This window comes from Callorhinus ursinus, unplaced genomic scaffold (assembly GCF_003265705.2).
Source record: "Callorhinus ursinus isolate GAN/ISIS: 27379988/994484 unplaced genomic scaffold, GSC_fseal_2.0 scaffold18, whole genome shotgun sequence".
Lineage (NCBI taxonomy): Eukaryota > Metazoa > Chordata > Mammalia > Carnivora > Otariidae > Callorhinus > Callorhinus ursinus.
In genome coordinates, this window is record NW_027397080.1 from 36241311 (window position 1) to 36266983 (window position 25673).

A 25673-nucleotide genomic window follows, 5' to 3' on the forward strand; every position below is an offset into this window, starting at 1 on the left:
AGGAGCCTGTGAGCATGGGGGCTGGAGGGGATATCCAGAAACTTATCCCTGATGAATGGGTTCTCCTGAACTGATGGTATTCAGCTGGAAAGCAATTTTAAGATGCTTCTCCTAGAAGTGGAGAAACTAAGATCTCTTGCCCCTGATGGAGCATCTGCAAAGGAAGAAAAATGGTCTCCACACTCCAGCTCAGAAGGCTGTCTTGAGATGCTAACTTCTGTTGCATCAGTATCCAAGAGCTTGCCCTGGTGGGGTGATATGTGGGTACAGGTGACAAGGAAGTGAAATATTTTTTTATGATCCTGTGAACATTGTAAGCCAGTCAGACTGCTTTGGCACCTGGCATGGGTAACTCTGGAGGTAACCCGCATCAGAATGGGGGCCTTGCCATTTGTGACTCCATCCATATCTCTTGTTTACCATGTGGACAATTGGTAGGACTTCTTCCCGAGATAGTGAGGACAACAGTATGTGCTCCTGAATCACAGCTGTGACCTGGGAGTAGATTGTAAATCCCCTTTTACTTTTTTTTTCTTTTACACATTAACATTCTTAGTTTATTAATCCTTTCATGAAAAACCTGCATAATCACCACAGATAAAACCACTGCAGCATCTTTACTCCTTCAGTTGTCCAATCTCCAGCTCACTCTTTGTCAGCACCAACATTGGCTTTTGCAGTCCCCCTGACTTTTTTCATTCTGTTCTTGTGGTCCTTTTGCTGTTTTCTTGATGTTTTTTCTTCTCATACAGGCTGTGTCTTGCTAGTCGGTGTTTGGGTTCATTTTTCTTCGCATAATCCAAGGAATCATAAATCATGCCAAAGCCAGTTGTCTTGCCACCACCAAACTGGGTTCTCAATCCAAATACAAATATGACATCTGGTGTGGTCTATACATTTTGACTAGTTTTTCCCAAATTTCTGTCTTAGGTACTGTTGCCTTTCCGGGGTGAAGGACATCAATGACCATTTGTTTCCGCTGAAGTGTAGTCGGTTGGTCATGAAGTTCCTGGTCTGAATAGTTACTGTGTCGTTCATGATGGCAGCCCCCCCCTTTTACTTCTGAAGTGGTTAGGTATCCAAGTGGTGAAATCATCAAGATTTTCTGAGTCAAATCCTTTTATTTTATTTTATTTTATTTTTTAAAGATTTTATTTATTTATTTATTTGAGAGAGAGAGAGAATGAGATAGAGAGAGAGCATGAGAGGGGAGAGGGTCAGAGGGAGAAGCAGACTCCCCGCTGCGCAGGGAGCCCGATGCGGGACTCGATCCCGGGACTCCAGGATCATAACCTGAGCCGAAGGCAGTCGCTTAACCAACTGAGCCACCCAGGCGCCCTGAGTCAAATCCTTTTAAAAGGACGTTTGACTGTCACTCTTTAGACTCTAGTGCATGAGGACAGGGAGTTTGTGTTTTTCACCACAGTGTCCTCTGTCATGGCAGGTGCTTAATACACAGATGGGAGTGAATGAGTAGGGTGTTTGTAGAGCAAGACCAAGACGGCTGCTGAGAAGAGAAAAATTCTCCTTCTTTGGACTCAAACTGGACATGATGCCTAATCAGAAAGCAAGCAGGCTGCACCTGTTCCCATCGCAACAGAAATGGTCTGATGGTGAAGAATCCCAGAGCTGTTTGGTGAAAATCAAGACATATTCAGAAGAAATTAATATATATTGATGAGTATGAGTCATACTTTTGGTTTCTGTAATTTTAGGGGGAGATGCAAGCTGCAGGCTGTCTGAATTTACAATAAGTTTTGAGGGAGCAGCTATCCTAAGCTTGGCTCTGCTCACCAAGACTTTGGCTCCCTGGGGTACCAGTTAGACCATCCTCCACTAGTGTCAGCAGGAATGTATTTATACAACCTGTACATATATGTTTCTGCTCTCACGGCTTGCTTTTCAAACCGTGGACAAACCTTGGCCATTGCCTTCAGGTGGGTAGGAAGAATCAGTCGGCCTTAGAGGGGAGCATAAGGGCAGCCTGGGCACAGGTGGAGAGAGTCTCCATGGATGAGCTCATATGTATATATATCTGGCTCTGGAAGAGGCACATCAAGGTGAGCTGCATATTGGGGGAAGAAGGGCTGCTAGAAGATGAGGGACATTTTTCAAGGGGCAGGAGAGTGAGAAGAATGTCCCTAGAAGCTCCTGGGCAGAGACAAGCCGTCATCAGCATGTCATACTTTCTTTGGCTTCCTGCGACTTGTGGGGCGGGTGCTGTGTAAGAGACTGAGGCTGGAGGTGGGCACAGGTGGTCTCTTTCCCTTCCTTGAGGCCCCCCTCCAAGAGGCAGCACTACAGAGCACTCCCTTGGGCTCTGTCAAGTGCTGGGAGGTCCCCAAAGGGTCCTCCAGGTTCCACTTGGTGTTCTGTCAGCTAGAAATACGAGGTGGACCAAGTTTCAAGTTCTTGTCTAGTTGAAGAGTTTAAATAAGCCTGAGTTTACAATTATCTAGTACAGATAGAGAATAATGAAGTGCCTTCTGGCCTCTGGTCTCGGCGGCAGCAGCGAGATGATGAAGGGGATGCTGTCATTTGGGAAGTGTCACAGTAAGATGCACATGTTGTGCCATCACTGTGGTTCTGAGGCCTGCCACCTTCAGCAGTCAACCTGTGGCAGATGCAGCTACCCTGCCGAGCTGAAGGGACCTCTCACTGAAGTGTCAAGGCTAAAAGATGAAAGAGGACCAAACAAGGCACCTAAAAATTGTGCACCACAGATTCCAGTCTGGATTCCGTGAAGGAGTAGCACCTCAACCCAAGAGGGCAGCTGTCCCGGCACCCGGTTCCTCTTCAGGATTTCAACAAGTAGTCACACAATAAGTGTTCTCCTTTAAAAAGAAATTATTTAGGGGTACCCAGGTGGCTTAGTCAGTTGAGCGTCTGCCTTCAGCTCAGGTCATGATCTCAGGGTCCTGGGATTGAGCCTGGCATCTGGCTCCCTGCTCAGCGGGGAGTCCACTTCTGCCTCTCCCTCTGCTGCTCCACTTGCTTGTGTTCCCTCCCCCCTCATAAATGAATAGAGTCTTAAAAACAAAACAAAACAGAATCTTTAAAAAAATAAAAATAAATTATTTAATACAATCACAGGATAAAGTTGACCCTTGAGCGACACGGGTTAAGGGTGCCAGCCCCTCACTTCATGCAGTTGATAATCCGCAAAGAACTTTTTGAGTTCCCAAACACTTAACGACTAAGAGCCCACTGTTGACCGGGAAGCCTTACTGATAAGGAATATGTGTTATGTACTGTATTCTTAGAATAAAATAAGCTAGAGAAAAAAAAACATTACCAAGAAAATCACAAGGAAGTGAAAATACTTTATAGTACCACATTGGTTTTTTTTAAAAAGATTTGTTTATTTTATTTTTTACGATTTTATTTATTTATTTGACAGAGAGAGATACGGTGAGAGAGGGAACACAAGCAGGGGGAGTGGGAGAGGGAGAAGCAGGCTTCTCACTGAGCAGAGAGCCCGATGCGGGACTTGATCCCACGACCCCAGGATCATGACCTGAGCCGAAGGCAGACGCTTAACGACTGAGCCACCCAGGCACCCCTGCTTTGTTTATTTTAGAGAGGGAGAATGTGCAAGTGGGGGGAGGGGCAGAGGGAGATAGGGAGAGAAGCAGACTTCCTGCTGAGCAGGGAGCCTGACACGGGGCTCAATCTCAGGACCCTGGGATCACAACCTGAGCCGAAGGCAGACACTTAACCAGCTAAGCCACCCAGGCGCCCCTAGATTTAATTTTAATTTGTTCTGAAGTATAAATTCTTTATAGTAATTTTAAATGTAGCATTCCATAGCAGCCTGTAAATAACTTGCATGTGTAGGTAAAAATAGTACCTTCTGAGAAATGGGTTTAAAGGAACATTGGAATTTCTGATTGTCAACACTGCTATCTTCTCAGTCAAGCACATCTGTGTGTGTGAAGGGGTAGGGGCGTCTTACCAAAGTGACTTGTCTTACTTTTGGTCATAAGAGAAACTGTGTTCTCTACAGTCTGTCCATGGAGCTGGATTGCTTTCCTGGTGTTGGCCAGGTGCATGGTTGATTTTTGTCAGACAGTAGGTTCTTTTTGGTGCACATTCCCTATTACGACTCCTCACTCGAGCACTGGCAGAGAGCTGGGAAATCGAGGGAGTGCGTGTCAGAGTGGTGTTGGCGCTGTTCACAGGGCAGCGGGCTTTTCCACTGCATTGGTACCGGGGTTGAGCATGGACTTCTAGAAGGACACCTTAGGGTTCCACAAATTCAGTGTGAGTGTGAGTGGCATTTGGCTTTCAGTGACTTTATGAATTATCTGTGTAGGTTTTGTTGTCATTTGAAAAGTATAAGAACCTTTATTTTTTTTTTAAAGATTTTATTTATTTATTTGAGAGAGAGAATGAGAGAGAGAGAGAGCACATGAGAGGGGGGAGGGTCAGAGGGAGAAGCAGACTCCCTGCTCAGCAGGGAGCCCGATGCGGGACTCGATCCCGGGACTCTGGGATCATGACCTGAGCTGAAGGCAGTCGCCCAACCGACTGAGCCACCCAGGCGCCCAAGAACCTTTATTTTTTAAAGGTAGTAAACTGAAGTGAGTGAGGCTCCTCCTGTCTTCTAGAATGTCAGCTGGGGACCCCGGGGTGGTCAGACCGTTTGTAGAGCTAATAGGTATGTTCAGTGTATGTAGAGATTGTTTCTTGTGTCTTATTTTTCTGTTTACAGAACTAACATGATTGTTGTATGAATTTATTTCTGCTGAGGATGATTAATGTTTTTGTGTTGTCCTAATGCTTTAGGGGATGCACTTTAAATGGGGCTAAACAGTAAGTTAAGAAAATTATACTGCATTGTGCATAAATGTAAAATGTGCAAAGTAGAAGTCTCTTGTGTTGTGCATTATCTAATAGTAAGCCACTTAACTAAGTAGGGGGCTGTTTAAAATTTGCATCAGAAAATTGAGAAGCAGGAAAATCTGAGGAGACATCCGCGATGTTGAGGGCAAACTATTTAAATACACTGCATCCTAATAGTGTAGTTTTCAAATAACATGTAAAAGTTTGCCGGATTGCTAAACCAGAGCCAAATGAGAGTGTAACATGTGATTGCATTTCCCTTCTGCATCTTCATTACCATCTGGTTCCCCATATAAAAACTAGTCATGGTTTACTTTTTATTTCATTGAATGTTCTGGTATCTGCTACTTTATCGAAGTTGATTGGTGATAATATATCATCAAAATGTAATATTAATTTTTTATCACTTTTGAAACATGGATATAGAAGCCTCCAAGGTTGACCATTCAGTTGTTCAGACAAGTTTGGAAATTACTGGGCTCGAGTCCTTCTCACAACCCGCTAAAGTGGCAGGCAGTCCGTGTCATTATAGGAAAAAAATGTGAGGATATCACATGATGTTTGGGGGATGCCTGTGCTCCCAGACTTTTTTTTATTTAATATTTTATTTATCTGAGAGAGAGCAGGGGTGGGGGCAGAGGGAGTGAGGGGACAGAAGAGGGAGAGAATCCCAAGCAGACCCCGCACCCAGCATGGAGCCCGATGCGGGGCTTAATCCCACGACCCCGAGATCATGGCTCCAGGCCGAAATCAAGAGTTGGACACTCAGCAGACTGAGCCACCCAGGCTCTCCTGTGCTCCCAGACTTTTAAATCAAGAGGTTTTTTGTTTTTTTTTTTTTAATTTTATTTATTTATTTGACAGAGAGAGAGAGACAGCGAGAGAGGGAACGCAAGCAGGGGGAGCAGGAGAGGGAGAAGCAGGCTTCCCGCGGAGCAGGGAGCCCGATGCGGGGCTCGATCCCAGGACCCCGGGATCATGACCTGAGCCGAAGGCAGACGCTTAACCGACTGAGCCACCCAGGTGCCCTTAAATCAAGAGGTTTATGACAGATTTAACACATGTTCATAAGGTAGTCAAACAATACCAAGAAATACTTTGAAAAAACTTACTATGAGAATTTTCAAATGTAGATAAAATATGTAATCACGCATCTCTAACATTTATAGAATTTTGCCAATTTCGTTTAATCCTCTTCCTCCTTCCTTCCTTTTTATCCCCTTGGAGTTTTTTTTTTTTTAAAGATTTTATTTACTTGACAGAGACACAGCAAGAGCGGGAACACAAGCAGGGGGAGTGGGAGAGGGAGAAGCAGGCTTCCCGTGGAGCAGGGAGCCCAATGCGGGGCTCGATCCCAGGACCCCGGGACCATGACCTGAGCCGAAGGCAGACGCTAAATGACTGAGCCACCCAGGCGCCCCTCTCTTGGAGTATTTTAAAGCAAATCCCAAAATCGTATCATTTCACCCATAAGTAAGAAGTATTTCTAACACTACGGACTTTACTGCCACTGTCACACCAAACAAAAGAACTCCACTCTCATGCCATCAAACACCCAGACCATATTCAGATTTTCCTGATTTTCTCTGAAGTCTGTATGTTTGGATTTTGAATCAAGATCCAAAGTTACTAACATTAAAAAAAAAAAAACTGTTCTAATGGAAAATTGAAATGCATACAAAAGTTAATAGTATAGGAACTTCATCATCAAACTACAGCAATGACCAGCTCACACCCAATCTTGTTTTATATCTGCCTTCGCCTATTTTCCTCCTTTTTGGTTGTTGTAAAGCAAACTTCAAACATGTCCTTCTATTAGATATGTTAGCGTATACCTGTAAGTGACAGGGGAGGCTGCAGGTAAGTCCTCTTGGACAGAAGTATCCACGGTGCACGTCACTGTGTACCTGTGTCAGCCATAGTACCTATTACTGAGCATGATACCCTTGTCGTGCTACCTTGTGTTGCTCACAGTTGTGTTAGGGTAGTATTAATGGAAGGAGGGTTTCTGTACTTTCTGTTGCCCTTTGGATTTTCACGGTAGTAATTTTGGAGATAAACTTGGATTTGGGAATGAACGAAAAATAGAAAAACTGATGAAATTCGTTTAAATTCCTCACGCAAACCCCTTTCTCTCAAAGTGCTTCTTCGACTTGGAGATGATGTGGGGCACTTTCGTGGCTGAACTAGTTAGCCAGCTTCTGCCTCTGGATGACACTGGATGCTCAATGGGGCTGCTTTTGATTTATGAAGTTTCAGAGGTGTGTGAAAATTGTGGGAAACCTCACTAAAGTGCACTGGGGATACTAGAAGGGGTGATTGATAGAGGGAGTCTGTACCACTCACTCAATGGCAATCATCAGTTACAGGCCCCAATGGGAAAAGATGTGCATTGTATCTATCCTACGAGAAATCCACTGCCTCAGGGTGCCCAACTGGCTCAGTTGGAGTGCATGACTCTTGACCTCAGGGTTGGGTGTGGAGCCTACTTAAAAAAAGAAAAGAAAAGAAAAATCCACTGCTCCTGCAACTCAAGCAGTGAGAAACCATCATCATTCCTGCTTCTCTCCCATGGGCTTTCGTTCAAACAACTCTTCCAACTCCCCCCTTCCTTCCTTCTTCCTTCCATAAAATACTGTTCCTTTCCTTTATCTGTTGGACTTGTCTGTGGTTTTGCTTTGGCTTGCTTGTCCGGAATTGCAGTTTTCTGCTCTTCCCGAATAAACCCATCTCTTGGTGGTAAAGTAACTAGCAGTTTTATTTTAAAAGGTTAACAGGTGCTGCAGCTGTTCAGTTCACTGTAGCACTGTGGGCCCAAGGGCTATGCCCTCAGCTAAGTCTTGGGCTGCCCTCTTTTTGCACTTGAGACCAGTGTATGCATTTGTGGCCGCTCTCTTGAAAGGCGTACTTCATAGTCCAGTTGCTCAAAGGCTTACAGAGCACGTTCCCGCTGCTTATTTAATTTTCATTTCAGCCCTGGGATGTAGGTAACACCATTCCCTGATGGATCAGACTGAAAAGTGATTTGATGTCACATTCCTTGTATGTGTCAGAACCAAAACTTGGAATCATTTTTTTATATAATCACCCCATATTGTCATTAACAAGCTTGCAGCGTGAATGTCATTGTTAGTGACTGGGGTGCTGGGGGTACCCTTGAAGTTCCTTCCCACACCTTACTGGGGTCTTCATGAGAGGGAAATGATGTGATGGGGGGCCACCTGAAGCAAGTTATATTGCAAATGTGAAATATTTGAATAAAAAATTTGTGTTAACGCTTTGACTTACAAAGATGTTGGATATAATCTAAATTAGGGCAGATCATATACTTTTAAGTTATTTAAATTTCTATGAAAAGTATTTCTAGAACAGAAGTTCTAAATAAAAGCTAGTGGCAATGTGGGTCATAAAGGACAGATGTGAGGCTCTCAGCAGGTCCTGTCTTAGTGGATTAGATGGGTGAATGCACTGAGTCAGCATGGCCAGAGCTTAGCCTTGACTTTAGCAACGGGAGGAGAGAAGGAACCCAGGCCACGGAAACCTGATGGTGGGGTTTTCAGAAGGCTTTGGGGAACTAAGGATAGTGAAGAGAAAAGCAAAGTGATTCCATGTAAGTAAGACTTTTAAAATGTACATTTTTTAAAAAGTTAAAGTAACTACATTATCAGTGTTTGGAAAATGAAGAGGGAAATATGACCAATAATTCTAACAAATGCTATTAGTCTTTTTAAATGTCTTTTTAAACTAAAACATATTTTTTAATCTTCTAAAATAGCTAAAATTAGGGGCACCTGGGTGGCTCAATCAGCATCTGCCTTCGGCTCCGGTCATGATTCCAGGGTCCTGGGATCGAGCCCCGCATTAGGCTCCCTGCTCCACGGGGAACTAGCTTTACCCTCTTCCCCTGCTTGTGCTCTCTCTCTCTCTCTAATAAATAAATAAAATCTTTTTAAAAAAATAGCTAAAATTATTACACAACTTTGTTTTTGATTTAATATACATCAGGCATTTTTCCAAGTGTTTATTCCATCTTCATTATTGTTCTTAGCGATATGTAATAGTTCTTCCAATTGAAAGTTAACATTTTGTTTTTAAAACCAAAAAGTATGGACAAAACAATGTGAATGCTCCTTGGTTTCAGGGCCCAGATAACCTGTTAATATTTTTTTAAAAAGAAAAAATATGTACATGTATTAAAGATAGTGTGAAAAATAAAAGCTGCCCCACTATTCCTGTGTCATTCTCTGAAAACAACCACTATTAACATTTTCTCACATGCACAGAAAAAAACATTGCTTAGGTTAACATAGATGTTTTTCCTTTTTATGTACACAAAGAGAAACACATCATCGTTCATACACTATTCTGTACCTTGTTTATTTCATTTACTGTATCCTCATAGAAGAGCATTTGGGGTGAACTTTTAATTTATGGGAATTAGAAAGTTTTTTGCTTCCTCTTAGTTCCACTCTATTTGAGTGTGCATGCTCCTTGCTGTCTGCCAGTTTCTCTTTGGGTGACTATTGACTACCTGGTTTTCTGTGACAGTGGTCTTATCCGAACCCTCCACGCTCAGGCTATGGCTCCAAATCCGTGTCCCATTAGCTTTGAGCAAAGGGTGTACACCCATATCTCATCAAGGTGGTCCTGGACAGTGCCCACTCAGGGACAGTAAGGCCAGTGTGCTAGAGACCCTGAATGCCCCTTCATCATTAAATCTGTCCATCTATTAAAAAAAAACTTCTTTTCCAGATTTGATTTCAGAAAATACACCTTTGACATGGAGAATAGAGAATGTAATTTAAAAAAATTAAATGCTTAACCGTGGGTTACTCTTTACAGCTAAATAAAGATTAAATAAACTTATCTTTATAGATATAAATTAAATAGGTCTTACAGGACATTGATTATTATTGCTAGTAACCACAGGAATACCTCTTTTCTTAAAAATGAACAAATGTGGATTTTGAGTCTCTCTGTTGAGACTCAGATGCGGACACTGACTATAGAGGGATATGTAATTAAAAGTGGCATTGGGGCGCCTGGGTGGCTGAGCCTTCAGCTCAGGTCATGATCCCAGGGTCCTGGGATGGAGCCCGGCGTTGGGCTCCCTTCTCAGCAGGGAGCCTGCTTCTCTCTCTCTCCCTCTGTCGTTCTGCCTACTCGTGCTCTCTCTCTCTCTCTCTCTCTCAAATAAATAAAATCTTTAAGAAAAAATAAAAAATAAAAGCAGCATTAATAATTTATGCTATTTACTGATGAAAAAGAAATAGATCTGGTTTTGTTTTCTTTGCTTGTGACTAAAGATTCAAGTCAGCAAGTATTGATACTGCTTTTGAAATTTTGTGGGGTAAGTGAATTAAATGGATCTTCTCATTTTAAAGACACTTTGGGGGGCACCTGGGTGGCTCAGTCAGTTAAATGTCTGCCTTCAGCTCAGGTCATGATCTCAGGGTGCTGGGATGGAGCCCCGCATCAGGCTCCCTGCTCGGCCGGGAGTCTGCGTCTCCCTCTCCTCCTGCCTCCCCCCTCCTCCCCCGTGCGCTCGCTCGCTCTCTGAAAATAAATAAATAAAATCTTTTTTTTTTTTTTTAAGATTTTATTTATTTGACAGAGAGACACAGCGAGAGAGGGAACACAAGCAGGGGGAGTCGGGGAGGGAGAAGCAGGCTTTCCGCCGAGCAGGGAGCCCGATGCGGGGCTCGATCCCAGGACCCTGGGATCATGACCTGAGCCGAAGGCAGATGCTTAATGACTGAGCCACCCAGGCGCCCCATAAATAAAATCTTTTTTAAAAAAAGTTACCTTAACCTTTTAGTGTTTAAATTATAAGCAGAAGTTAATGTTTGTTGACTAAAACTAACAATTTTAAGTTTTTTTTTTTTTTAAGATTTTATTTATTTGTCAGGGAGAAAGAGCACAAGCAGGGGAAGTTGCAGGCAGTGGGAGAAGCAGGCTCCCCGCTGAGCAAGGACCCAGATGCGGGACTTGCGGGACTTGATCCCAGGACCCCGGGGTCATGACCCGAGCCAAAGGCAGACATTTAACTGACTGAGCCACCCAAGCGTCCCAACCATTTAAGATTTTATTGATTTATTTTAGAGAGGGAGAGCATGCGTGCAAGTGGGGGGCAGGACAGAGGCAGAGGGAGGGAGAATCTCCGACACCCCACTGAGCACAGAGCCCAACATGGGGCTTAATCTCAAGACCCCAAGATCATGACCTGTGATAGCAACAGTGGGATGCTTAACTGACTGAGCCACCCAGGCGCCCCCCCCATTTTTTTTAAGATTTTATTTATTTATAAAACTAACAATTCAGTTCACCCCATGACAACCATTAACTGTTACTTTCCTGCAACATTGATTTTAGAAGGATTGAATAATACGGCTTCTTTACAGACTAAGAACAATTCTCTAACATGGGTTGGATGGTGTTGCTGGAATAAGACTACCCCTAACTGCATAATTGTGTATGAGGTATAATATCACATATAAATGCATGTGAGTGGTGGTAGGATGTCCTGGTGGCAGAAAGAACACAAAGCAGTCCACAAACTCGGAGGACACATCATCACAGCTTTCTGTTGTAAAAATTAGCTCATATTCTCTTGGCACTGTTCCTGTTGCATACGTTAATATTCATGAATTGCAGTTCTGAAGAATTTGTACATGAAGACTGGAGAGAGCATTAGCCAGTCGTGTCACAGGGGTAAAGTGTCTGCAAGTGTAGCCTCTTCTACACTGAGCTTCAGCAAACTCCTTTTGACCAGGGAGGCTTGAAGTATTCTTTGAAGCTTTCTACGTGCTTCCAGCATCCACTTAAAGTAATGCCTTTAGAAACAACTATTTTGGTCTGAAATATTTCTGAAACTGTGTCACCACAGTATTGCCTTCCCAGAGGCGCCTTCACATCCCGTCCCGTCCCTGTAAGGCCTTTCCTGGTGGTTCTGCAGACTTTCATTGAAGGTCAGTCCTAGCAACTGTAGATTGCTTTCTGGAGGTCCAGCGTGCACCCCCTTCTCCCCTCTGCCTCCTGCCTGGCCTGGTTTTGTAGCTGTGAATAGACAGCACAGCTGAAAGCAAAAACCAAGAACTCACACACACTCTTTAAAGATATTCTTTATTGGGAAAGATATTTTTGTTTTCATCAGTAAGTATACATCAAGTTTCTGTAATGTAAACCATGTGAATTTACTTTAATTTGTGCAGAATAGGGAAGTTTATCTAGACTGGGAACTCTAACAAATATGCTTCCTCTGTCCTCCAGTTTCCCCCAGATATGTTTCAATCTCAAGAAAATAACTATTGTTAATTAAGTATCTGATGTATATAATATTAACTGTCATTTTTGCATAAAATCTCCAGTGTGTGTTTGCATAGGATGTTGAGGCCCTTTGATAAGCCATATTTGCATGTGGGAGCTCATTGTAGGCTTAAGCGATTAAGAGATGTTGGTAATTATGTCTTCAGCTTTGTGATACGTTGGTCATAATTATGACTGATTTAACAGTCATGTTCTTGGTCAGAAATGCAACCCCAGGGGCGCCTGGGTGGCTCAGATGGTTAAGCGTCTGCCTTCGGCTCAGGTCATGATCCCAGGGTCCTGGGATCGAGTCCCGCATCGGGCTCCCTGCTCAGCGGGGAGCCTGCTTCTCCCTCTGCTTCTCTCTCTCTCTCTGTCTCTCATGAATAAATAAATAAAATCTTAAAAAAAAAAAAAAAAAAAGAAATGCAACCCCAATTACATTCCCTTGGGAAAATCAGTCTCTCGTTCAACAGGGTGATTTTGTTTGAGTCTGATGTAAGGAATACCTAACAAGACTGGGGTGGAGCACCGTTAAGAGTGGGTGGCAGGGCTGCTTGTACTGAGGTGCCGGTAAGGGTGGAGTTACTGCTTCTGTTTCCTGGGACCCCAGGCCCATTTTGGTGAGAGAGTGCGATGTCTGTGAACCAGGGGCCTGCTGGGTACCACACTGAGTGCTTTCAGAATTTCTGTGTAAACATTCTGACCTCATCGGGGGCGGGGGGTGGTCATGGGTTCAAGTTCATGGATGTGGTGTTGAGGTTCTGGGTTGTCAGGTTGCCACTCTGCCCTTTTCCCGAACAGACTCCCCCTCGGTTTCTGTGTGAGACCTCTTCTAATGTCAGTCTTACGTTCTTGGGTTTAGAGTGAGATTCAGACCCTTCATGAAGAATGCTCCTGAACAGATTTTTCCTTTTTCAATTCACCACCATCTTTTGAGTGGTCTATTAGACAGTGTCATTGTAAAAGCTAGTGGATAGTAGTAATTATATTTTATTAATCCAGCCCTTGGTAAGCACTTTAAAAGTTTTGGTGAACGCTGAAAGAAAGTGCTCTGACCTGTAACAAAATCATAGCTCTCAAAATTCTAATTTCCTTTTCTCACCTGCTTCATTAAATTACTCAACCATTGTTTATTGATTTTTTTATGCTTATATTTCCGTTTCAGATCTGAGATTCCTTGAGGTAGCATTGAAGAGCACTAGGACCCGAAGATGAGTGAACTTGACCAGTTACGGCAGGAGGCCGAGCAGCTTAAAAACCAAATTAGGGTATGTAGCTACATGTGTGCTTAGTTTAGTTTATAAATCATTTGGATTTCAGGTAAGCTCTTATCTGTTTTGGGAAAGGTGGGTTTCAGAATGACTACTCTGTTTTGGATTGAAACTAAATTTTTGCTGACCCAGGATATGGTAATTAGAGCCAGGTATTTGGCCTAGCACGTGGTTTTCAGGGTTTTGTTTTACAGTATATCATTATTTGAATGTACAAAAAATGTTTTCATAGAATTTATAAGTGTCTCTCTGTATGTTTTTCTTAACCTTGGGAATTCATTCAAGACATTTTTTTCCCCCCGTTCATGACATTCTCTTGGTCACTGTGTAGAGTGTGGTGTCTGCTTCCCTCCCTTGTGACTGTTGAGGGCAAGGAAACTTGTTTAAAACAAGAGTTAGTAACAACAGTGGAAAGTGTCTCAGGGGTGCCCAAGGTGCCCTGGAGAACGGTCCTGGGACGGATACTGGCATCTGCAGTTTTGATCGGCTGTCAGGAGAGCAGGCACATCTAGCTGGAGACGAGCACAACCGTGTGTCCTTCAGCCACACCCTGTACACGAGTAGCTCCCAGAGTCCCACGGCTGTACAGCCTGTCCCACCGCAGAGCCCATGCGCTTCTGAGAACGTGGGACTAGGAGGGGTCTGGAGACGGGAATTCCACTCTCCTCCCATTTTGTGAGACAGGACTTGTAAGGAACATTTTCTAGAGAAACGGTAAGTACAAGTTTTTGTTCCTGTTCTCACACCATGATTAGAAGCTGGGACAAGAGCGCCTGGGTGGCTCAGTCGTTGGGCGACTGCCTTTGGCTCCGGTCAGGATCCTGGAGTCCCGGGATCGATTCCTGCATCGGGCTCCCTACTCGGCGGGGGGCCTCCTTCTCCCTCTGACCCTTGTCCTGGGATCATGACCTGAGCCGAAGGTAGACACTTAAGGACTGAGCCACCCAGGCGCCCCTCCAACTTTTCTTAAGCTTGAGAAAAGATAATGGAATTTTTAAAGATCTACAGCCAAGAGGAAACAAAGTATCTTTCAAATTTCAAATCCTAACATTTAAAAGATCAGATATATGGGGCGCCTGGGTATCTCAGATGATTAAGTGTCTGCCTTCAGCTCAGGTCATGATCCCAGGGTCCTGGGATCGAGTCCCCCATCAGGTTCCTTGGTCAGCGGGGAGCCCGCTTCTCCCACTGCCTGCCGCTCCCCCTTGCTTGTGCTCTCTCTCTGACAAATAAATCTTTAAAAAAAAAAGATTTCATTTATTTATTTGACAAATTTGGTCTCGAGGTTGTGAGTTTGAGCCCCATGTTGGGTTTAGAGATTACTTAAAAATAAAATCTTACGGGCGCCTGGGTGGCTCAGATGGTTAAGAAGCATCTGCCTTCAGCTCAGGTCATGATCGCAGGGCCCTGGGATCGCGTCCCACATCCTGCCACTCCCCCTGCTTGTACTCTCCCTCTCTCTCTCTGGCAAATAAATAAATAAAATCTTTAAAAAAAAAAATCTTAAAAAAATAAAAGTGTGAAAAGAAACATGCAATTTTTTTTTTTAGATTTTATTTATTTATTTGCCAGAGAGCGAGACAGCGAGAGAGGGAACACAAGCAGGGGGAGTGGGAGAGGGAGAAGCAGGCTTCCTGCCAAGCAGGGAGCCTGATGTGGGGCTCGATCCCAGGCCCCTGGGATCATGACCTGAGCCGAAGGCAGATGCTTAATAACTGAGCCACCCAGGTGCCCCTGAAATCAATTTTTAACAGACTTTGTCTAAACTACTGTATCTAAAATATTATCATTTCAACATAAAATTAATAGATACTTTTAGGGGTGCCTGGCTGGCCCAGTTAAGCATCTCCCTTCAGCTCAGGTCATGATCTCTGGGTCCTGGAATCCAGCCCTGAGTCAGGCTCCCTACTCATCGGGGAGTCTGCTTCTCCCTCTCTCTCTGCCCTTCCCCCCTGCTCGAGCTCTCGTGCTCTCGCTCTCTCTCTCTCTCTCTCTCTCTCTCAAATAAATAAAGTCTTTTTTAAAGAATAGATACTTTAAAAAAATAGATATTTGGGGCACCTGGCTGGCTCAGTAGAGCATACAACTCTTTTTTTTTTTAATTTTTTATTGTTATGTTAATCACCATATATTACATCATTAGTTTTTGATGCAGTGTTCCATGATTCATTGTTGGTTCATAACACCCAGTGCTCCATGCAGAACGTGGAGCATACAACTCTTGATCTCAGGGTTGTAGGTTCAAGCCCCACACTGGGTGTAGAGATTAGTTAAAAATAAAATCTTTTGGGGCTCCTGGGTGGCTCAGTCTGTTAAGCATCTGCCTTCGGCTCAGGTCATGGTCCTGAGATCAAGCCCCACATTGGTTGGGCTCCCTGCTCAGTTGGGAGTTTGCTCTTGCCTCTCCCTCTGCCTCCCCACCGCCCATGCACGCTCTCGTGCTCTCTCTCTCTAAAAAAAAAAAAAAAAAAAAAAAAAAAAAAAACTAAAAAAATAATAAATCTTTTCTTTTTTATTTTTATTTTACCAACTTTTTTTTAAAGATTTTGTTTAAGAGAGAGGCGTGCGTGTGCACAAGCTGTGGGGACAGGCAGAGGGAGAAGCAGACTCCCCACTGAGCAGGGAGCCCGACTCAGAACTTGATCCGAGGACCCTAAGATCATGACCTGAGCCAAAGGCAGACGCTTAACCGACTGAGCCACCTAGATGTCTCAAAAATAAAATCTTTTAAAAATAAAAATTTTAAAAATAGGTATTTTTATTATTTCACATTCCTTTTCTATACTAAGTCTCAAGAATTCAGTGTGTCCTACATTGAATGACAGGCCTCAGTTTGTCTTGGCTGCGCTTCATGTGCTCAAAGCTTCCACGCTGGTCTCAGGAGCTAAGTCTGTGCTGGTTTCTTTGTACAGCACAGGGATGGACGGCAAAGTCCCATTACACCAAACAGGAAGGGAAGACTTTCTTTCAAAAAGAAAAAATACCCTTTTCTTTCTGACTACCCAAGGAATACATACTAGTTAAAGAATGCAGGGCATAGGGAATCAAACAGTGGTAGGTGATTCTAAGAGGCCTTGCTTTCTTAGATTTGTTTTTAAGCTGAAAGGCCCCAAGGACCATCTCATCCCATTATGCATGCATGCATGCCTGTAGGCTCTATGCCCAGCTTGGAGCCCAGTGCAGGGCTTGAACTCACAACCCTGAGATCAAGACTTCAGCTGAGATCAAGAGTCTGTCACTTAACTGACTGAGGCACCCGGGCAGCCCTCATCCCACTTTATTTTTATTTATTTATTTTTTTAAGATTTTATTTATTTATTTGACAGAGAGAGACACAGTGAGAGAGGGAACACAAGCAGGGGCAGAGGGAGAGGGAGAAGCCAACTCCCCACCGAGCGGGGAGCCCGATGTGGGACTCGATCCCAGGACCCTGAGATCATGACCTGAGCTGAAGGCAGATGCTTAATGACTGATCCACCCAGGCGCCCCAGACCACTTTAGATTGTGAGGAAACACGGGCTCTCAAAGGGATGCTGATCAAACAATGGCATGTCTTAGAGGAACCATGAAAGACTGTGGACTCTGAGAAACAAACTAAGTGTTCTAGAGGGGAGGGGGTGGGGGGATGGGTTAGCCTGGTGATGGGTATTAAAGAGGGCACGTCGTGCATGGAGCACTGGGTGTTATACACAAACAATGAATCATGGAACACTACATCAAAAACTAATGATCTAATGTATGATGATTACCATAACATAATAAAAAAAATAAAAATATATATACTTCTCAGCTTGTTTTCAAAAGAGAAAGAAAACCAGAATGGCATGTCTTAAAAGTACATGAGCTAATTGATGGATTAAGGAAAAACTTGGAACGTACAGGTGCAAATTATTTACAAAGCAACTGTACCAACCCATGCAAGTGAGAAGACTCAGCCAAGTGTTGCTGTCCAGCGACTGAGCAGAGCAGGTGCTTTCCCTGGGGCCCAAGTAGGAAGAAACCTCGCTGTGTGGGGAACTGAGTGATCACTGGTTTGGATGTACTCTGGTTTAAAGGGACAAAAGAGTTGGCCTGTTGTCTTCAGTGGCATTTCTCATCATAGCAGCATGGAAGCCTTTGCACTAAATAATATACCCACTATGCACATTTTCACCAGTCCATTCAATTGGAAATTAATCTGAAAGATAGAGATTTCTGTCTTTATGAAACAGTTACAGAGATTGCTTCTATTAGAAGACTTCTTTCTGCTTGTTCTGAGAAGTGCTGCACTCAGTGACATAAGCACTTGTAGGTTAGAATGAAGACTGAATTGGAGTTCTCTGTGTTTAGTTTTTTTTAAAATGGCTTTTCCCTCCGTTTATCAGTAGTATCACCACAGTCTATTGTATGATACAGTGTGAAAATCCAGGTTGATCTTCGTACACTAATCAAAGTGAAGTTGCTTAACTCCCATGGCTTATTTTTCCACTTAAAATATACTCATTTTTTTTAAAGATAAAGATTTTTATTTATTTCTTTTGTCAGAGAGAGAGGGGGAGCGCACAAGCAGGGGGAGTGGCAGGCAGAGAGAGAAGCAGGATCCCCGCCGAGCAGGGAGCCCGATGCGGGATTTGATCCCAGGACCCTGGTATCATGACCTGAGCCGAAGGCAGATGCTCAACTACCTGAGCCACCTAGGCGTCCCGTCATTGTTCTTTTTTAAAACTAAAAGCCGTGTATAACATCATTAAGAGTGATATTCAGAAATAAACGTTAAACTCAGTAGTTGACAGGTAGAATCCCCTGTTGAAAGACTTGCTACTCTGGACCTTCCCTCTGCTTGCTCCTTATGGCAAATTTAGGTGCTGGCATAGAAATACTTGATGACGTAATTTTTGGTGTTTTAATTATTTAATCCATTAAGTAGAATTAATTAAGCAGAATGACTTTTTTTTTGACAGAACACAGCAAGAGAGGGACATAAGCGGGGGGAGTGGGAGAGGGAGAAACAGGCTTCCCGCGGAGCAGGGAGCCTTATGTGGGGCTCCATCCCATCATGACCCGAGCTGAAGGCAGACGCCCAAGGACTGAGCCACCCAGGCGCCCCAAGCAGAATGACTTCTAGGAGTATAATTAAAGCTGAATTTGAAATCTAGATCTTTGGCACATTTATGACAATAATGTCTTTGAGTATTTTTCCATGTTCTCAGTTGATAAATATTCCCTCCAGCTTCATGCAATAAAAATAATTCCCAGTGAGGCAGTTTGCCCCTAGAGAATGGTGTCCCATATTACTTTTGTACTCAGATTTTTACCCCTGTCAAGCTGTTGTCTCATTTTCCTTCATAATATATGGCTTTCTGTTTTCTGTATCTCCTAGTAAGTTTGATCACTTAGGAACAATGAAAACGTCTTAGCCTTAGAATATCCCTTTATAGTTCTTACCTGTTTCACAAGGTCATTTTATAGATAAGAAAACATAATAGATACAACAGCCAGAGTCTTACCTGAATTTGATTGTCTTGAGTCCAGATCCTTTGCTCATAGAGTTTAGCATCGGTTGTTATTTGGCTTGAAAACAAAGTCCTTAGTTAACATGATCTGGAGGGAAAGTTCTTTGGGCTGGACATCTAGTGCTTTTTGAACTTCTTTCTCTGGGCCCCATGGCTACTGGGCTGTTAGAAAGACAGAGCGAGGCGCACGTGCACGTCTGTGGCAAAGTACAGGAGCCTCGGCAGGCAGGAGAGGAACCAGCACCCAAATCTGGGTTTCTCCAGTACCACCCGGCTTCCAGTGTGGTCCTCCCAGCACAGGCTCCATTTCTGAGGTCACAGGGGTATTGTGCTGGTTATCACATGCATGGGGTGCCACTGGTGCTCTGTTCATTAGAACCTGAAGCACAGAGTGCAGGACCTCTGGTGGCCCTAGACTGCGTTTGAGCCAGGGGAGTGGGGAGGGGACGCCATCCCCCTCCTTTCTGCCTTGGCTTCTAACCGTTTGTAGAGGCGCTCCGAGACTTTGGTGTGAAGACCTGGGACTGAATGTGTGTGAAACGTTACTAACTTCCTGCTTTGTCATTCTTATTTCCTAGGATGCTAGAAAAGCATGTGCAGATGCAACGCTCTCTCAGGTAAGGACCCCTCTACGCAGAGGCGCTTGCCTGGCATTGGGCAGGTTCTCAGGGGCGCCTGCACTCGGTGCCTTGAGAGTGAGCTGTGCTCTGGTTCTCTCCTTTTGCACAGTGAGGGTGTAAACACTGCTTGAAGCATTTTCATTCAGAATGCACAGGAAGTCATGTTTTTTTGGGTGATAGATGTCTCACAAGCCTTTCTAAAGTCCAGTTGGGCAGATCCTCAAAAAGTTGCACATAAATTATGAACCATCAGTTCTTCTCCTAGATGCACACCCAGAACTGGTGCTCAGATAAGCCCACGTACACGTGTGTTCTCGGTGGCGGCACTGTTCAGTTTCCAAACAGTGGAGATGAGCACAGTTTCTGTGAAGGGGTGGGTGAATAACAAGGTGTGGTCCATCCACACGGCGGAATGTTAATCACCTGTAACAAAGGATGCATTACGACATGTTTAGCAGCATGGGTGAGCCTCAAACATGATGCCCAGGGAAAGAAGCGGACATACAAGGTCACATAGTGTAGGATTCCACTGATAGAAAATGGCCAGAACTGGCAGCTCCAAGGAGACAGAAGTTTAGGAGTGGTTGCCAGGACTTAGGAAGGAGAGTGGGGGGTGACTATGGGGTTTCCTCCTGGGGGTGAAAGCTGTTGGAACAGATGGAGGTGGTGTGGTGGTTGCACACAGGTGGGCAAGTGCTAACCACCACCAAATCGTTCACTCTAAAATGGTGAGTTTCACCTCATTAAGAAAAAAGTTTCTGTCCATAGAATTAAACAGAAATGTGAAAGAAAAATTATATTCATACTTCTACTAAGGATGACTAAATGTTTTACATTGTCCCAGTGCTTTAGGGGATGTAGTTTAGTTGGGGTTAAACAGTAAGTTAAAGAGAAACTTACATTGCATAGAAGTCCTAAATTTGAATTCTCAGATATACTTCGTATACTTTGGACTGTACATTTTTTCAAACCCATTATTGGGGTGCCTGGCCAGCTCAGTAGGCAGAGCATGCAACTTTTGATCTTGGGGTTGTAAGTTTGAGGCCCATGTTGGGGATTAAGTAGAGATTACTTAAAAATAAAATCTTAAAAAAAAAAAACATTGTGATACACTTAGTCCAGTTGTCAACGCAGAGTCGTTAATGTCCATTTTTTACATGTTGGAGTATATCCGCAGGTCTGCACATCCAGTTCTGTGCGATAAGCAACAGCATTTCTAGTCACTACTGACTGTTGTCCAGATCAGTGCCCAGCCTGGTCGCTGTGGACAATGTGTGAGCAGCGGGCCTGTGTTCAGTGTGATGGGGGCTGATGGGACTGTAACTTGGAAGGAGAGCAAGCCTACAAGGACTGAGGGGCAGGAGGAGCTAGGCCTGGATGAGCAGTTAGAGAGAGGAGGGAGGGAGACCCGGGGAGGTCAGCGCACCTGTGGACTGGTGCTGTTGCTCATTATGGGGAGAGGGGTTGGGGGAACAGAGGTCTTGAACAGCAAGTAGAGTGACAGACTTCATACAGACCATGAAAGGAAGGTAGGTGCTGTGGTGAGCAGGAGAAGTCACAGTGGAGAGCTGCAGGAACCGGGTGGGCACAGCCAGAGCAGGGGCCGTGGGGCTGCCAAGGAGGGTGGGAGAGGAGGCCTCAGGGGAAGTCATTCCATGACAGACTGTTAATTTGCAGTAACTTTTATTTTTAAGATCACAAACAACATCGACCCAGTGGGAAGAATCCAGATGCGCACCAGGAGAACGCTGAGGGGGCACTTGGCCAAAATTTATGCCATGCATTGGGGCACGGATTCCAGGTGTGTGGGAGCATGAGCAAAACATAGTGCTTGAGACACTCAAGGATTGTTCTGTTTTTCTGAGGAAAAATAACCTGAATTCATTTGCTGTTGTTTGTAAAGACAGTGAGGACGTTGGCAGAACCTGGGCAGGCCAGGTGTAGCACCACAAGGGCACACTCCCTGTGCATGCGTCCCTCACCGGGGCTGATGGCCCACTGGCTTCACCACCCTCATCATGTTTATACCAGCCATGCCTGTGTGACCTTGGGGGGGTTATACAGCTTCTCTGTGCCTTGACTCCTTGCCTTTCCAGCCTGTTCTCATGACTCCTTGGCCCCTACCTTCTTGTGGTTTTAGTGTCCTGGCTCAGGGATCATAAACCTTCCTTGTGGTGTGGGGAAGATGAAGTGTGTTGAGGCTTACAGCAGGGACTAAAGCATCCTGAGTGCTGTGCATAGGTCTGCTGCTGGTTTTCTTGGCGCCCACAGCGGACGTGAGGGAGTGCATGTCTTAGCTGCTGCCCCGCCTTCCTTTTATCTGCCGTCCCAACAAGAAAATGCCCTTCAGGCGCTCCTTGCTTTTACTTTAACTTCTGCCCCTTATTTGGTCTTCTTTCCCCTCTGGGTGGCTCATCTCCATCACATCATGGGTCCTTCCTTCCTTTCCCCTCTCCACACCTCCTTCCCTTAACCTGCAACATCACCAGAGTGCAGTCTGTTCAACTCTCTCTTTCTTTTAGAGGCTGCTGGAGAATCTGTCTCTTCTACCTTTTCCACCCGAATAATGAAGTAACATGCTGTGGGACTTAGTGGTTATAACATGCTCTTTCAAATACCTGATGTGTGATTCTCAGAATGCCTTTCTTTGAGTAGCATTATTTTGTGTGCGTGTCAGAGAGGAATTGCTTGGTTTCTCTTTGTTCATGAAATTGTCTACTTTAGAGTGTAAACAGCTACAGAACAAAAGAATCTATCTTTAGTTTGTTCTATATGCTGTTCAGTACAATTTCAAATGCAAATGAGAGCTAACTTTGATCATTTTAATGATGGCAATAATCAGAAAGACTAAGAAAGGGGAAAGAAAGAAAAATGCCCTTGCTGATCAGTCCACCTTGGAATTTGTTATCAAAAGTAGACGGTAACCAAATGGTATATTGCCTCCAGGGCTTTTCCTCCATCTGTAGGAACATCATTGTCCTTACCAGACAGGACACTTGATAGACACTGCAGCTAGGTTGTACTCAGAGCCTGGTACTCAGGAATCCAGCACTTGGAGCCTGGTACTCGGAACCTGGTTCTTGGTCTAGTACTTGGAGCTAAGTGCTCAGAGCCTGGTACTCAGGAATCTGTTACTTGGAGCCCAGTCGTTGTCTTGACTCCCTAAGCAATTTGCTCTCCTGCAACAGCCGGGTTCTAGTTTGGGGATTTGCATAGGTGACACGTCCCTTGTGCCTAAGGGTCACTGGGAATACCAGGTCAACCTGCAGGCAGCTGTGGAAATGAGGACTGGGCTCAGCAGGAGGACACCAGATCATCTAGCTTCCCAATCACTATGTGCAAGGCTTTACGTTCCATCTGGTTCAAACACACATTGCGCTTTGAAAGCCTCAGAGTCAGAAGGAAGAAAAGCAAGGGCATGAATAAGTAGCACCAAATTCAGGGTCTTGGTCACATGGGAGGCTGGTGGGGGTGTTGTGGTCTTGTTCTGTTTCTTGGACGGGAAGGTGGGCAAATGGGCACTTGTTTTATAACTGCTTTTGAAACTGCACAGTTACGGGCGCCTAGGTGGCTCAGTCTTTAAGCGTCTGCCTTCGGCTCAGGTCATGATCCCAGGGTCCTGGGATCGAGTCCCACATCGGGCTTCCTGCTCCGCGGGAAGCCTGCTTCTCCCTCTCCCACTCCCCCTGCTTGTGTTCCTGCTCTCGCTATCTCTCTCTGTCAAATAAATAAAATCTTTAAAAAAAAAGAAACTGCACAGTTACATTTCACAGTGCCCTTATATGGGGGCCTTATTTTATAATCACAAACAAAAGAAAACAAAAAATGATATTAAGGAGGATCTCTGCTATTCAGAGCCTTTCAGATATTATTTTTTTCTAGATAGCCATATTTTCTGGATAGGTAAATTTTTGTCTTTTTAAAGTCCAAAATATTTGTTTTTCATGATTCAAGGCTGTAATTCATGAATACCAGTTATCTTATCATGTTTGTATAATTTACAGATGCTCTCAAACTATTGTACTGACTAGCAGTTTATTTTTCAAAACCGTAGGAGAGCCCCACAATAAGAGGTTTGTGCAGTATGCGTGTGTATACGTTTATGTTTATCGACATAATATATTCATTTATACTTAAATTCTACTTTTTACAACATTTGAGAGTCTCTTTCAGTTACATGAGTTAATGTGAAACTTTTTCTCCCCTTTCTAAAGTCTGCTGAAGTTTTGTTATGATTGAGAGCAAAACACAATTGGCCCAGCTAAGTCTGAGAGCCCTCCCTCCTCCAAGTAAATGGAGGGGCCAGAGGCATTTGGATGTGGGCCTCTATTCAACCTCTATTCTCAGCTTCCTGGAGCCCTCACTTCCTTGCTGGCTCTTGCCTGTGTGTTCTGGGTGGATGGTGCCTCACAGTAACTGACTTGTGAATAGCTGAAAGCTCTAGGGCCAAATTAATTCACTTCTCCAACAGTTGTCCTGTCTTGGATTAAGAAGTGTCCCCGTTCACCTTCTCGAGGATCATCAGACAGCTTAACATTTCTCTAACCCCTGGGCGAGTCAGCAAATATTAAGCTCTCTGACCAGGAGACTTTTCTAAAGGTGACCCTCCGGGAAGATGAGCTTCTTTACGTTGGCTTGGATAGTCCATTCAAAGCCTGTGTAAAGGGCCAACCAGAAATTGAGCAGCAGACTGAACCTTACTCTGTTTCCTGGAAGGAAATAGCTTTAAGTGCCTAATAGGTTTGTGACTGAACCTGGGTGCAAGACTTTGCTTTAAGAAACTGCATCTGAAAAATGATAGGTTAGACCTGCACTTAGTTTGGTTCTGTGATAAGTTTTACAGTGCATCATTGACAACATTTGTGTTCTTTTTTTTTATGAGGTTTTCAAAGTTCTTTTTTTTTCTAAGATTTTTATTTATTGATAGAGAGAGAATGGTAGAGAGAGAGCATGAGAGGGAAGAAGGTCAGAGAGAGAAGCAGACTCCCTGCTGAGCAGGGAGCCCGATGAGGGACTCGATCCAGGGACTCCAGGATCATGACCTGAGCTGAAGGCAGTCGCTCAACCAACTGAGCCACCCAGGCACCCGACAACATTTGTGTTCTTTTTGCCAAACTCATTGTTGACTCCCTGTAAAGGAAGTTTGTGCATCAGAACATAGAATTTGATGGAAAATATCACAGTTGTCAGAATGTCTTGAGTAAGTTTTACCTCCAGGTTTTGATCAGTTAGTAAGTCAAATATGCTCTTGGCTGAAATGGTCAAAACCTGTGTTTGATTAAAATCTTTTTTTTTTAAGATTTTATTTATTTATTCGACCAAGAGAGACACAGCAAGAGAGGTTCAAGCAGGGGGGAGTGGGAGAGGAAGAAGCAGGCTTCCCGCTGAGCAGGGAGCCCGATATAGGACTCGATCCCAGGACCCTAGGATCATGACCTGAGCCAAAGGCAGATTCCCAACAACTGAGCCACCCAGGTGCCCCTTGATTAAAATCTTTAAAATTAAAAATCTGTTGGGGCAGTGGCCATGCAGCCCTGTCCCCACCTCACCAACTGCCCTGTTTCCAGGTACCTAGAGTGTTCTGGTGCAGAGATTTAAAGACCCTTGGAGGTCACCTGTCTCCCTCCATTGGGGCAGTTGGGCCCACGGGGAGTTCGGAGTCTCCCCCAGGTCTGACCCTGCCACTGTCCTCTCCTACAGTAGGAGGGCCATCCAAAGCCTGGCCCTGCACACATGTCCTTGGGGGAGATGGAAAACCCTGGGCTCTTGTGCAGCATCTGAACTCACCCCTGGGGGCATTGCTGGAATGCTCTGCCTAAAAAAAAAAGGAAAGAAAAAAATGTATCATTATTTACCATACTGTGTCGTATCTCTGCGTAGCCTTATGAATAGAGCCTCCTTGCCATTGCTTGAAAATAGCACATTCTGTAGGACAGAGTTCTTAGGGTATCTTATAAGTAGCTGTGGTTCCCAGAATTACTCTGTCCCTTTGCCCATTAGTCATGCTTTCCTTCTGCAGTATCCTGTCTTAATTCTGCAAATATAGACAGAGCACCTTCTCAACACAGGATCCCAAACTTAGCAGTTATCCAAAGCAAGAATCATGAAGAAAATTCATAACAGTTACTAGTCTCTTC

The 25673-nt window shown here is 44.3% G+C and overlaps 1 protein-coding gene across 4 annotated transcripts in view; it reads left to right on the forward strand.

Moving 5' to 3' along the window:
- The window catches only part of GNB1 (G protein subunit beta 1), a 94466-nt gene that overhangs the window by 46409 nt on the left and 22384 nt on the right, over window positions 1–25673 (forward strand). For 3 of the 4 annotated variants that reach the window (XM_025856845.2, XM_025856843.2, XM_025856844.2), the window contains 3 exons: window positions 13319–13421; window positions 19495–19533; window positions 21231–21337. In XM_025856845.2, the coding sequence (XP_025712630.1) occupies window positions 13365–13421; window positions 19495–19533; window positions 21231–21337 (203 nt within the window). In that variant the 5' untranslated portion in view covers window positions 13319–13364. Of the gene's footprint in view, window positions 1–1659; window positions 1682–13318; window positions 13422–19494; window positions 19534–21230; window positions 21338–25673 lie in introns of those variants that run through there. The other variant, XM_073903506.1, reaches the window with a different exon arrangement.